Raw genomic sequence first — 14,426 nt, forward strand, 5'->3', positions numbered from 1 at the left:
CTTGAACCCTATGATAAAAGGTGCCCGCTCGCCAAATAAACAAAGGATCTGATGCAGCAGGTAGCAAATCAGTGGGAAGAAGAGGCGTGTCACAGAAGGTTCTCTCTTCTTCCCTTCTTTCTCCTTTTTCCTTCCTCCCTCCCTCTCTTGTATGTCTGCCTGTCCTGTACACAGCGAACAGTATGAAAGCCAACCACATAAATGAATTCAAAAATAACAGCTCTCCTTCGGGAAGCGTCGTAAATGTCCGCCGTCAGACTCTGGACTTGACCCCACTCCTCACGGTGGTTATCAGTGGCTGAGCCTTGCACTAAATACTTGATAAATTATTTCACAAATAATTCTTAAAATAGTCACATAAATCAGGGGTGTGACTATGCTCTACATTTTATAAAGAAAGTGATAGAGAGGTTAAAGAACCCACCCAAGCTAATGAAGGTGGGGCAAGGGCTGAAAGCTAGGAGTCTGACCCTGAACTTGACTCGCAGCCACAGCACCACAGTGTCCAGCCCCCACCCGAGGACCACATCCTGCCCTCTCCAGAACCTGGCCACCACCCTTCTGCTGGCCATCAGCCTCCATCTCTGATCACCCCATCAGCACTGCTCTTTCCACATCCATTCTGGAGTAGCTGGACTGCCAGTAATGCAACCAAGTCAAGGTCTGAAGCAGGGCCAAGAAAAGAACATGGGACATCAGTAGGCTCAGGGGTTATAAATTGTGTGTCCTTTCTTTTCTGGGCAAAGCAGGAACTTCAGACTCCATCTTGAAATCAAGGAATAAATCTTTCTCCTCGTGGTACAGTAAGGATGATTTTTCTTAAGGAAGAATGAAGACTTAGGGACTTCCCTGGTGGTGCAGTGGTTAAGAATCTGCCTGCCAATGCAGGGGACACAGATTTGAGCCCTGGGCCGGGAAGATCCCACATGCCGCGGAGCAACCAAGCCCATGCGCCGCAACTACTGAGCCACTGCTCTAGAGCTCGCGAGCCACAAGTACTGAGCCCACATGCCACAACTACTGAAACCCATGCGCCTTGAGCCTGTGCTCCACAACAAGAGAAGCCACTGCAATGAGAAGCCTGCACACCGCAACAAAGAGTAGCCCCCGCTTGCCGCAACTAGGGAAAGCCTGCACGCAGCAATGAAGACCCAACGCAGCCTAAATAAATAAATAAAACATCATTTAAAAAAAGAATGTAGACTTAAATGTAAAAAGCAAAACTTTAAAACCATGGGAAGAAAGTGCGGAAGGATATCTTTACAACTTTGGGGGGACCAAAAAAATTTTCCCTCAGACGACAAAAAATACTATAATGAGAAGACTGATATATATTTATTGCATTTAGATTAAAATGCAATACAGATGTTAAAAAAAACCTCTGAACAACTGAAAATATCATAAATGAGAAATTAAAAGATAAACCATAGACTAGAAGACTTCTGTTACTCTTCCAACAAGGAGATGTGTCTGGACTCTACAAGCCCTCAAGGAAGAGAGCACCTAACTCCCTGGCCCTGGTACTGATCAGACTTTTAAATGTTTGTCCAACTGATGGGTGTGAAATCGTATCTCATTGTTGGTTTACTTCACATTTCCCTGATTACTCTGTCACTGCTAGAGAAAGTGAGCATCTTTTTATGTGGTTATTGGAGACGTTTGGTGTTCTCCATCTGAGAACTTCCTGTTCATACTGTTTGCCCAATTTCTTCCTGGGTTGTCTGCGTTCTCCTTATTGATCTGTATGAGTTCATTCTATAACTAATATTTTAACAAAAATATATTCATTGTTAAAACTTGCTAAACTTTATGATTACAAGCTTTTTTAGAACTTAAAGAATCAAAACAGGTGACCAAACAAAAACAATACAGCTCAGATTTCAAGCATTAATTTAAAATGGATGTTGTCTTAAAAGTAAAGCAGCGTTTTATTTAATAGTAGAAAGATTTACTTGGAAGTATTAAATTTGACTTGCTGGTGACTTCTGATTTTGAGCCATCGCATGAGTTGCCCAGATCAATGTTGTTATTTTTGCTTGTCAACAATGAACTTTTTAATTACAAATCAATTTAGACCTTTACATACATACTGACAAAGTATAGGAACCAGCAATTCTCAAAAGAGTACACAGTCTCATTAGTAACCAAAAAAATATACACTAGATCAATAAATTCCCATTTTTCAGAAATCTAGAAATCTAAGTGGCAAAGATTTTTTGAATGATGACAGCCTATGCAGGTGACGAGATATACTGACATATTCTCATCCAGTGCTGGTGGGAATATAATTTAGTATAACCTAAGCACAGTGGAATACAGGAATATGCAGCAAACCTTAAAAATGTTCATAGTGTCTGCCCTAATGATTTCACCTCAAGGGATTTGTTCAAAGGAAATAATCAGTCACAAGATTCCCCAGCCCACCCGAGGATGTTCATCCCTGTATCACTCCCCAATTTAGCATCGTTCATTAGGTGTATAGGGCACTAAAAAGTTGGCTCCTGGACGGCTCCAGGCAATTACAGACCTGCTTTTTTCCATGAAGAAACGTATTCTATATGATGAGAATGGGGTTCAGCCCCCTCCCCTAATTCCCACTTCCAACTCAGGCCTCGCCAGAGTATCCTATCAAACAACCTACAGCAACTGCTTCAGGTAGAAGAACGCACCCCAACCAGGCCCATCAAAGTCCTTCCTGGCAGGTTTTTGCCAGAGTCACTGAAGGAGTCCTACCTTGTTTAACAGCACTATAGTTCTAAGGCATTAGTCTTGGACTGCAGGTTGACCATGATGCCCACGAGACCAAAAAAAGTCTCTCCCAGAAATGGGTACTCTAAGATGCTATCCAGACCCTGAAAACCCACTTCAGCCCCACATAACTTACAACAAGAGCCAGTAAATGCCCCTGTTAGTTAAGCCCGGCTGAGATGGATTTCTGTCACTGGGCAACCAAAGTCCCCTAATACATTAACTTTTATACACTAAAGTAAAATGGAATCAAATGTTTAGACTACCTCACAGGGCATTTTGTTCTCTCCCTCTGAGATGAAACTCTTCTAGAAAATCTAACAAAATTCTGGTAGACTCTCTGCTAACAAGGCAGATGTACCCAAACGAGACATTCGGGCACAGAAGCTGCTCATTCCATTATTTCAAACAAGCTCATTTTTCCTGCCTAAAATAGAGTACCCATGCCATAGGGAAACCTAAAACAAATCCCAACCTATTCAGTTATTCCACTCTCAGTCACTGTATCATTTCTACAAAAGGTGGAGCTCCCCCCAAAAGGGATATACAATACAAAACGTGTATTACTTATGCAAATACAGAACCAAAACAGGAAAAAAATATTGATAATACTGGGAAAATTCTTCCATTTCTCATGTAGGCTGAACTTTTGGTATTTTTTCCAGCCATATTTCATTGGTGAGAAACAAGGAAAACATTGTATAAGTAACGATGCACTAATCGAGGGTGCCACTGGAGCTCCAAAGAAGACATACAGATGGCTAACAGGCACGTGAAAAGATGCTCAGCATCACTAAACATTAGAGAAATGCACATCAAAACAACAGTGAGGTATCACTTCATACCTATCAAAATGGCCATCATCAAAAAGTCTAAAAATAGCCAATGTTGACAAGGGTGTGGAGAAAAGGGAACACTCATAAGCTGCTGGTGGGAATGTAATTTGTTGCAGCCACTATTGAAAACAGTATGGAGGTTCCTTAAAAAACTAAAAACAGAGCTACCATATGACCCAGAAATTCCACTCCTGAGTACATATTCGGAAAAAACAAAAACACTAATTCGAAAAGATACATGCACCTCAATGCTCATAGCAGCACTACTTACAACAGACAAGACATGGAAACAACCCAAGTGCCCATCAACAGAAGATTGGATTAAGATGTGGTTGGTGTACACACACACACACACACACACACACACACACACACACACACACACACAATGGAATATTACTCAGCCATAAAAAAGAATGAAATACTGCCATTTGCTGCAACATGGATGGACCTAGACAGTAACATTATGCTTAGTGAAATAAGTCTGACAGAGAAAGACAAATGCTATATGATATCACTTATATGTGGAATCTAAAAAATAATACAGATGAATGTATATGCAAAACAGAAACAGACTCAGATATAGAAAAAAAACCTTATGGTTACCAAAGAACAAGCAGGGAAGGGACAAATTCAGAATATGGGATTAACAGATACAAACTACTATATAAAACAGATAAGCAACAAGAATATGCCGTACAGCACAAGGAATTATACTCATTATCTTGTAATAACCTATAATGGAAAATAATCTGTGAAAATACTGAGTCACAGTATTCAGGTGCTGTACACCTGAAAGTACCAATATTGTAAATCAACTATACTTTAACTTTAAAAAAAAGAAACAAGGAGAATGTTAAATGAAAAAACTTTAAATGAAGAATTTTTTTTCTTTTGACTCACAACCTAAAGAAAGACCAAAGAAGTCAGCAATTAGATAATCTAGATCCCACTCTGTACGGTGTCCTTTATAATATCAAGCATCTTAGAGAATACCCAACAGTTCGGGGTTACATAGACGCAAATAACATTTTGATACGTAAATATCACCACTGGGAACATGTTATTCTACTTTTTCTGTAGTTTGTCACTTTTGTTTTTTAAAAACAGCATTATGGAGATATAACTGACATACAATAAACCACACGTATTTAAATCTGGCAAAGTTGTGACACATTTATGCACTCATGAAACCTTCGCCACGGTCGATATAATGAATGTATCTATCAGTCCTGAAAGTTCCTTCACACCACTTTATAATCCCACCACACCATCCCTCTGCCCATCTCCAGGCAACCACTGGTCTGCTTTCTGCCCCTATAGATTTATTTGCATTTTCTAGAATTTCATATAAATGCAACCATATAATATGTAGCCCTTTGACTTTCACTTAACATGATAGATCTGAGATCCATCCATGTTTCAGTGTGTTTCAAAAGTTCATTCCTTTCTATTGATGATTAGAATGCCATCATATGGATATATCACATTTTGTTTATCCATTCACCTGTAGATGAGGCATATAGACTGCTGCCACTTTGGGGCTATCATAAATAAAAAGTAAGTGAACATTCACGTACAAGTCTTTGGATGAGCATATGCTTTCATTTCCTAAGGCTGAATGCCTGGATCAGACAGTAGGTGCACATTTAATGTTTTATAAAACTGCTCAACTGTTTTCCAAAGAGGTTACACTATTTTGCATTTCCACCAGTAGCATGAGTTCCAGTTTCTCTATACCCTCACCAACACCTGGTATGGTCAGTCTTTCAGTGTAATTTTAGCCACTCTAAGAGGTGTTTAATGGTATGTGGTATTCCATTTTACTTAGCTTTTGTTGGTTTAATTGATAGAAAGGGGGAAAATTCATTGTAAAACTAAGTGCAAACAGCTAATAGCTGCCCGTGAAAGTAATGGATTTCTTCTTACTAGAGATATAAACTAAGGACTGAACAACCACGTAATAAGAATACTATAGAAGAATTTCATGTCTTGGATGGACAGATAAACAAAATATTCTTTAAGTTCCCATTTATCATAATACATCATGATTCTATCAAATGCAAAAAACTTGGTGATTACAGACAAGAAATAATTTCTAGAAAAGACTCATAAAATGAAACAATTCATGGGATTAACATATACACACTACTATGTATAAAACAGATAACCGGGCTTCCCTGGTGGCACAGTGGTTACGAATCCGCCTGCCAATGCAGGGGACACGGGTTCGAGCCCTGGTCCGGGAAGATCCACATGCCACAGAGGAACTAAGCCCGTGCGCCACAACTACTGAGCCTGCACTCTAGAGCCCGTGTGCCACAACTACTGAAGCCCGCGCGTCTAGAGCCTGTGCTCTGCAACAGGAGAAGCCACTGCAATGAGAAGCCTGTGCACCACAACGAAGAGTAGCCCGCACTTGCTACAACTAGAGAAAGCCCGTGCACAGCAACGAAGACCCAACGCAGCCAAAAAAAAACCCCCAAAAAACAGATAACCAACATGGTCCTACTGTATAGCACAGGGAACTATATTCAATGTCCTGTGATAAACCATAATGGAAAAGAATATGAAAAATAATGTATATACATGTATAACTGAATCACTTTCCTGTACACTTGAAACTAACACAACATTGTAAATCAACTATACTCCAATTAAAAAACAAAACAAAACAATTCAGATAGAAAAATAGAGCTTGTTTAAGGAAGAAGTAATACACCCTTATTTTGAAACATGCTCTGTAAGGGTTTCCCGAGACCTTTTAGTCTTTGGAAGTCTATTACTAACAAAACAAAACTCAAGGTATAAATGATTTGTTATTAAACTGTATACAGACACTTACACCCATATATAAAGCCCCTGCCTTCAAGTCCATGACACCTGATTTCCCATCACTGTTCTCATTTCACTTGCTTCCCTAAACAGTCCAAACTCCAAAGCCAGTCCTCAGGAAAACACTACTTTTCTTTTTCCTTCAGTCCTTCTGCCAAACCTGCTGCCTAAGTCTCTCTCATTGCACATCCCCATCCATTCTTTCCTCTCCACCCCCTTATTCTTGAGCTACTGGAGGAAAAACAAAATGTATGTGTAGATGTAAAGTCTGTGATCAAAGTTCCCTGCCCTTTGTGATTCCCTATTTCACAGGAACCATCCATCACCTGGCCCAAACCCACTCCAACAGTCGAAAAATGCTCATTCATCCTTCAAGATTCACCTCAAATTTCACTTTCTCCCGCTTGCAAACTTCATCACTCCTCCTCCGAGTCTCTACACTGTTGACGATCCTTTTACTGTTCTGACTTTGTCATAAGCGCTTGATCCCCAAAGAAGCCCCAGCATGAGGCTCTCCTTTACCACAGAATAGAGTCCACGGGCTTTCTGACAATTAGGCTCCAGTCTACTACCCAGCTCAGAGTCAAGTTCCAAAAAGTTACAATTATTTCAACCCTGACTATGAAATGGGTAGAACACCAGGGTAATTTGGTGAAGAAATATTTAAAATTTTAGCTATTTAAGAGATATTTGCCCAAATGCAGTTACCACTTAAAGACCAGATATGACAACATTCTGTAAGCACAACACTTTATTTTCAATGAGAGAAGCATTCTCAAAGCTGAACCTGTTTCCTTAGTCACCTCTGCACAGAGATGCTACCAAAGTTATCAACCTACCGATAAACACTTAATCCACACACTGGAGACTATGAAAAAAAAATGCAGAAAATGGGAAACAGGACTTTCCTTGGCATCATTTCTCAGAAGTTTGATTTCCATTTAAGTAATTCTCACCTCATTGGACATATTTATCACTCAAGATACTGAGTCCAAATATAGAAAACAGATTCTTTAAACACATAAGAAGCTGAGACCTGTCAGTCAGTCTTAGACAGATAGTACAGACACTGCCACATTTGAGCCAACAATGTACCACTTGGATAATATCAAAAGATACATGCCCTGCTTCCCAAGTAATGATGCCACACCTGGAATTGCACATACGGATGGGATGTGCTTCAGGTCGATAAACAAGTACCCTGCGACCAATAGTTGAGCAGGGTTTCTTTGTTCACAGATAGATAGCTCACATTTTTAGATCTGCTCCAAGGGTTCTTTTAATGAATAGTCACCCCACACTATTCTGGCTACATTATGAATGAGCCCCAAAGAGTTGGGCTCTTCAGGGTAATAATGAATGCCTGGGATCTGTATTTACTCTCGAAGAGATGGTCATGCCCACATGATTCCCCATAATGTACACACAGTTATCCTGATGGAGGAAAGGAAGGTGTAAAACCCTGATTATCTGGAAGGTAGTCCCGATACATGGAACTTTACAGATTAGAACTATTGGTTCAGCCAAGTTCCATCAACTTCTCGCTATTCATCAGCTTTTCGTTGAGCACTAAGGTTGCAGAGAGAAATGAGAGAAACCGCCCTCAGGAAACACATTCTCTGGATGGAATGACCTCGACACAGATGCAAATAACCTCGACAAAAGTACTGTATTTTCCAGAAGTGGAGGTGCCAGGGAGAAGGAGATGCTTAAACCACGGGAAGGATAAGAGGTATTCGTGAATATTAAAGATGCAATCTGAGAAGCTTAAAGGAACCCTCAGTTTTCAGGATGACACTGGCCAAGAGAGAGAAGGTAAGCTTTTCTTTTGCTGAAACATAAAAATAAAGATGGGTGATCCTATAATCAACATTTATATATCAATACCAAGGAAAGAGAAAAGAGGAGCTGATTTATATTAAAGATAAATTCCTCTAAGACAAAGAGAGCACACAAATGGCCGGGAATGCAATCCAAAAGATGGCCTAGTCCCAAAGCCCAGGGAGAGAAATGAAACCATGGTCACTCCCAGGCAGGATCCAGTCACAAAAACATCTTTTTCAACCTTAGGTGAGGGAAACGTCTAGATATGTGAGGAAGGCCTGGAATGAACTGGAAGAGGCGAGTGGAACAGTAAGCGGGCAGGGAATAGAGAACCAAAGCAGCTCAAGCTCAGTTTCCCTCCAGTTTCCTGACTTGGCACCTTTTGTGTCTAGAATGATCTCCAAAGTCTCCTCATTCTCTTGACTTTATTGATTCTCCATAGGAACTAGGAAAAGTCTGAGTATATCTTAAAAACTTGCCAAGTATCACTGAATAAAAGGCTTACTTTCCATAAGTAAGAGTTAAGGTTCTGATCTCAGTACAAACATTTTTAATTATAAATCCAGTGGGGTGTGAGGGTTGAATAACACACAGGAGAGCAGAGATCTGACTCCCAGATGCCCTCCTGAGAGGTTAAGTAATGACAGAAAAAGAACCAGTTCCATGAGTATGTTTCAAGAAGATATTATCAGCTGATACGTTCACTGGGTACCAAACAGCCACAGAGACAAGAGAGAGGGAGAGAAAGAGGGGAGCGGTATAGTAGGAGACATGGCCCCTGCCCTCCAAAACCTTGAATATGAACATGAAGCTGGAACTGACACTATGACAGATTAACACTGCAAGTGAAAATAGCAATAATTCAGGAGTTCAAAGGAGAGGTCACTTCAGTACAAGCACATCGCAGAAAGAACGGGACTTAATGGAAGAAGGGCATCCTTGGAATGTGTGATTAAAAGGCCGGAACAAGCACGTCCAAGTCAATAACCAGAAGACGGTGAGTGGATCAGAATGACTGGAGAGGGAAGAAACTAAAACTAAGATTGGAAACGTAGGTTTCGGCCATACGACAAGGGTCTTAGCCACAGATTAGGACTTGATCTGGGACGTTGTGAGGAGCTGTCCAGGGTTCTCAAAGACACAGGGATTGAACTGATGAGTGGGGAAGATAAGCAGAAATAAAAAGAACTCTTAAGAGGGTGTTAAAATACCGTAGCGTGAGCTAGTTTTCACAGAAATCTGGGTTTTTAATACCATACAACCATAAGAAGTACCAAGGATCAGCAGTAAGGAAAAGAGTGTGTTAGTCTAATCCCAAATCAAAAACAGCAATAGAAATAGCAAAAGATGGGAATTCCCTGGCGGTCCAGTGGGAGCTGAGATCCTGCAAGCCATGTGGCACAGCCAAATTTAAAAAAAATAGACATAGCAAAAGACGCTACTATCCGGAGTTCAAGGAGAATCCTGAAACCACCTCTTCTTTAAGAGATTAATTTTTTTTAATTCCATATTTATCTTAATATAAAATGCCTAATAAGCCCCTGTTCTATTTTGTTTTCCTATTCCTTTCTTTTTTGGAACGATCCATTTTGTAAGTATTTACCTAATGTCTTCTGCCATGGCATGATGACACCCAAACCTTTTCATTTCCTATTTCTAGCAAAGAAAGAAAACACATAAAGGTAAAGAGCAGAGATGTATTTGGTCAGTGGACTTCTTTGCTCTCCCTCTAGCGCACTTAATAGAATAAAGACTTAAAACATATGGAATAATGCTCCAAAATAATTTGCTCATTGCTTCAAAGTACAATAAGTACTCTTAATTAGTAAGCCATAAATTAATATGCTTAAGGAAAGTGGAGGCTATTAAAGAGAAAGTAACTCCTATGATTAATGACATCATATGGGCATAGATGCCATGTGGGAATTTAAAAGGAATTTGAGATCCTCTAAGGATTTTGAAGTCATATGTTACATACTGTGTAAGCAATTGAGACACCCATTAGTCAGGAGAATATGGCTTGATCTATATTCAAGAAGGCAATTTTCTTAGCAACTTGAGCCCCTTTACCTGAGAAGCTAGACCTATTTTAATTTTATTCTGTGATTTCAGTAAAATTGAACTTTATCAATTAAATCTGAATTAACATAAAGTTACACCTAGGGGAAAAAAATCTTTAAAAAACACACGTGTGGCTAAAGCATGTTAATTAACATATATTCTGAATATCCTTTCAGATGGACTGAAATCTGAATATCAACATGCAAAATAAATCATCACCCTAGTGGTTTTTGCTTTTGATCCACAAAAGAACAGTCATGGATGGTTGGGTAGCACAGAATCCTCTCTATCAAACTTTTTATGTAATTATAGAAGAATATACAGCTGTAAGAATAATCTTAGTGGCATGATTCATTTATATCAAGATTTCTGAACAAGATACCAACCTAGGAAATGTTCTGGGATTTAGAAGTAAGTAGAGTAAAGGGTTGCTTCAACAAAGGATAATTCGAACACTGCTCAAGGTCAAAGAGACATACACGTACATAGGTATTTCTGTACGTGCGTGTGCATGTTATTGAGGTATAACTCGTATAGAATAAAGTGCACAAATCTCAAATGTGCAGTTCAGTGATTTTTACATATGTATATTCCTGGGAAACCACCAAGATAGGGACTATTATCAACACTTCAGAAGATTCTTCCTGTGCTCTCTCCCAGGTCGAATCATTATCTGACCTCTACCAGCATAGTACGATTTTGCCTTCTCTTAACCATCATATAAAAGGAATCATACAACATGTACATATTTGTGTCTGGCTTCTTTGGATGAACATTAAGACAGTGAAATTCATCCATGTTTGTTGCAGGTAGCAATAGTTTGTTCTTTTTAATTGCTAAGAACATACCATCACTTGCTTATCCATTCTACTACTGATGAACATTTGCGTTGTTTCTAGTTTGGAGTTATTACAAATCAAGCTACTATTAACACTCTTCTACACATATATTTTTTTGGGGACATATGCACTGTATTCCGTTTTCTTGATGTATACTTTGAACTGCTGGGTCATTAGGAAGGCATATGCTTAGCTTTTGTAGAGTGTGCTAAACAGTATTCCTCCTGAAATATTAATGGAAAAACAAATCACTTTCTTCAACATGCAGAATGATTTGTTTAGTTATTTCTTCTTTTGTATCATACACATTTAAAATTATACAGCCTTTAATGTAATGATTCCATTCCAACACAAATAGCAGAATCATCTGGTATAAAGAGTCCTCTATGTCTCCACCCTCTGCCAAACAAAACCCTATTGATAGGTGAGAATTTTGAACTACTGCTTCGTGACTTTACTACTGCATTCAAAAGCTATAAATGCAGTGAATGGGTTGAGGAGACATTTCCTGAGAAAATTTTTTTTAAATGTTATGCAAGTATAAGGTGTTATTATTTTATTTAATTCATTTAAATTAGTTTCACCTAGAAGTAAAAACTAAAGTCAGAGGTGTTAATTCGCTAGTTTTTTTTTTTAATAGTTGTTTCACTCTCGCTGCATTTCTAATGAAGAAAACAGTTCTTGATTGAATGTGGCAATCATTACGTCCAAAGAAAAGCTGCAAATTCAAGCCATAAGTGTCTTTAGAATTGAAAAAACCCTTTTTTAAGAGCACTGATACGGAGCCCCCAAAAGCAGCCACATCACCAGAAACAGGAAAATTAAAAAAATAAAGGAAAAAACTCATCTGAGATGAGAAGCTGAAGATTAAGGCTCCTTTCAAAAGACAATGACATTCTGAAATCTGTCACCTGAAAGTCATATACCTCCTAAGGTAATGGTCATGAAGACCCAAGGCCTCATGAAAAACTTCTCCACAACAGACTATTAAATTCTTTTGAGAGGTAAATGAACAAACAGAGCCCCAAACCATCTTCCTCTCCTGCCCCAAAATAAGTGCAAAGCTATAAAGAACTTAATTTTCAAAGATGTCATAAAGGCAGGACTGAAAAGAAAGAACCAGGAATTACCTGGAAAAGGATGCAGGATATACCTGACATAAAACTGACATCAGAAAAGATAAAGCTGAAGGCTTATACTGAATAGACACAAGGACCGCATGAATGAATGGGTAACGAAAGACACGAGTCAACTCGTACAGTATTTCTCCTGGTTTCTCTTTTGGCCATGGAACCAGCAGTGTTTGTCCTGTGAACCTCAGCAATCGAGTAATTTCTATATAATATTAAAAAGACTTACTGAGAAGCAGAGTTGAACAGAATCATTAAACTGGAGCCATAAATTTAAGAGGCCATCCAGGCAAAGCTCTTTTTTCAAGGTGAGGCGATATGGGTGACACCATAAAAAAGAGCTCTGCCTAGCACCAGCTCACATTTTTTTTTTTTTTTTTTTTTTTGCGGTACGCGGGCCTCTCACTGTTGTGGCCTCTCCCGTTGCGGAGCACAGGCTCCGGACGCGCAGGCTCAGCGGCCATGGCTCACAGGCCCAGCAGCTCCGCGGCATGTGGGATCTTCCTGGACCGGGGCATGAACCCGTGTCCCCTGCATCGGCAGGCAGACTCTCAACCACTGCACCACCAGGGAAGCCCCCAGCTCACATTTTAATGCATGGTAATGGGAAGGCCAAATGTTTATTAAATCATCAAAATGGGTGGCCAGTGTCCAGGAGGGAGAAGACAGAGGTTCAAAAGTATCCTCTTGTCTGAAAGGGATGCCGAAGCCAAACAAGAACCCACCATTTGCCTGATGGATCAGTGGTTAGAGCACACAATTCCCTACCAGGACTATTCCAAAGATTCCAAGGATACTGTCATCATCTGTGGTTCCGTTTCTTTTAAGCAAAACAAAGCAACCTGGTACCTTTAATATATAATGTATCAGCTTTAGAAACTGTGGTGTCCTTTGTAAACTACACCAATACCTTATGATGGATCTTTCGACAAGTGCTGACGCTTTCTTCAAAAAAAGGAATATGTTCCCCAAAATGACCACCTTTTTCATCCCAAAGGTTCACATTCACACAACCACGGACACTTGATACTTTCTCAGCCCATCTTAAACACCAAAATCAAGCTTCAGATTCAACACTTCCTTCATCCTTGGTGATTCCAAATCACAATTAAAGAAATAAAAAGCCTGGCTCTTCTCTTTTAGTCAATATAATCCCCTAAGAGTCCAACTCGCAGAACATTCACATAAAATATTAGCTTTATATATTTAGAAGAGATAAACTGAAACAGCAAGGTGATCAATCAATTTTCAATTTACATTTGGCATCTGGAGAAGATTATGGGGCATGTACTTACAATCGACATTAGTCATCAAATGAGGGGGTTCACACTTTAAGGATTCCACAAACCCCCAGAGTATGTAAATTAGCACCATTAATCACCAATAAAAGCAATCTTTTTTTTTGATTAACAATTCATCTAGACATTCTACAGTTACAGTTTAAAACAAACACACATAGGAGTATTTTAAATGCTTCATTTAAAGCCAGATGGATGACTATAATTAACTAAAGAACTGCAATTAAACAGATTCATAAAAATAAATTTTTAAAAGGAGTTTATATAGCAGATACCCAGTGAAAATACATTATGTATAAATACAGACCTCTTTCTTTGTAAGTTCACCTTTAAAACTTTTTAGCACAGGTTACAAAGTTCAGAGTTGAACTCTTAGCACTCCGATATCATCGATAAAGATCCTTTCTTTATGCTCTAAAAACAAATGGCTAAAACAAATATTTCAAAGCACGGATTTCAGCATGAAATTTAGCTCGCACATTATTTTATACTGGATACTTACTATATCAAACTTCTGAGTGATGTTCCCCTGGACATCCAGTAAATAAACCTTGCCATAATGTGTGCCCAGCGCCAAGAACTGTAAGAAGAACAGAGGGGTACAGGGATCAGTTTCTTTTTTTTTTTTAATGGCATATGCTTTTTTTTAAGAAGATGTTGGGGGTAGGAGTTTATTAATTAATTTATTTTTGCTGTGTTGGGTCTTCGTTTCTGTGCGAGGGCTTTCTCTAGTTGCGGCAAGCGGGGGCCACTCTTCATCGTGGTGCGTGGGCCTCTCACTATCGTGGCCTCTCTTGTTGCGGAGCACGGGCTCCAGACGCGCAGTAGCGGTAGTTGTGGCACACGGGCCTAGTT

The 14,426-nt window shown here is 39.4% G+C and overlaps 1 protein-coding gene across 4 annotated transcripts in view; it reads right to left on the bottom strand.

The window, feature by feature from the left end:
- VPS41 (VPS41 subunit of HOPS complex) overlaps positions 1-14,426 on the bottom strand; it is a 192,715-nt gene that overhangs the window by 130,735 nt on the left and 47,554 nt on the right. For all 4 annotated transcript variants that reach the window (XM_004263331.4, XM_033438469.2, XM_049714911.1 and 1 more), the window contains one exon: positions 14,074-14,151. In XM_004263331.4, the coding sequence (XP_004263379.2) occupies positions 14,074-14,151 (78 nt within the window). The remainder of the gene's footprint in view (positions 1-14,073; positions 14,152-14,426) is intronic.

The sequence above is a fragment of the Orcinus orca genome, chromosome 9 (genome assembly GCF_937001465.1).
Source record: "Orcinus orca chromosome 9, mOrcOrc1.1, whole genome shotgun sequence".
NCBI lineage: Eukaryota > Metazoa > Chordata > Mammalia > Artiodactyla > Delphinidae > Orcinus > Orcinus orca.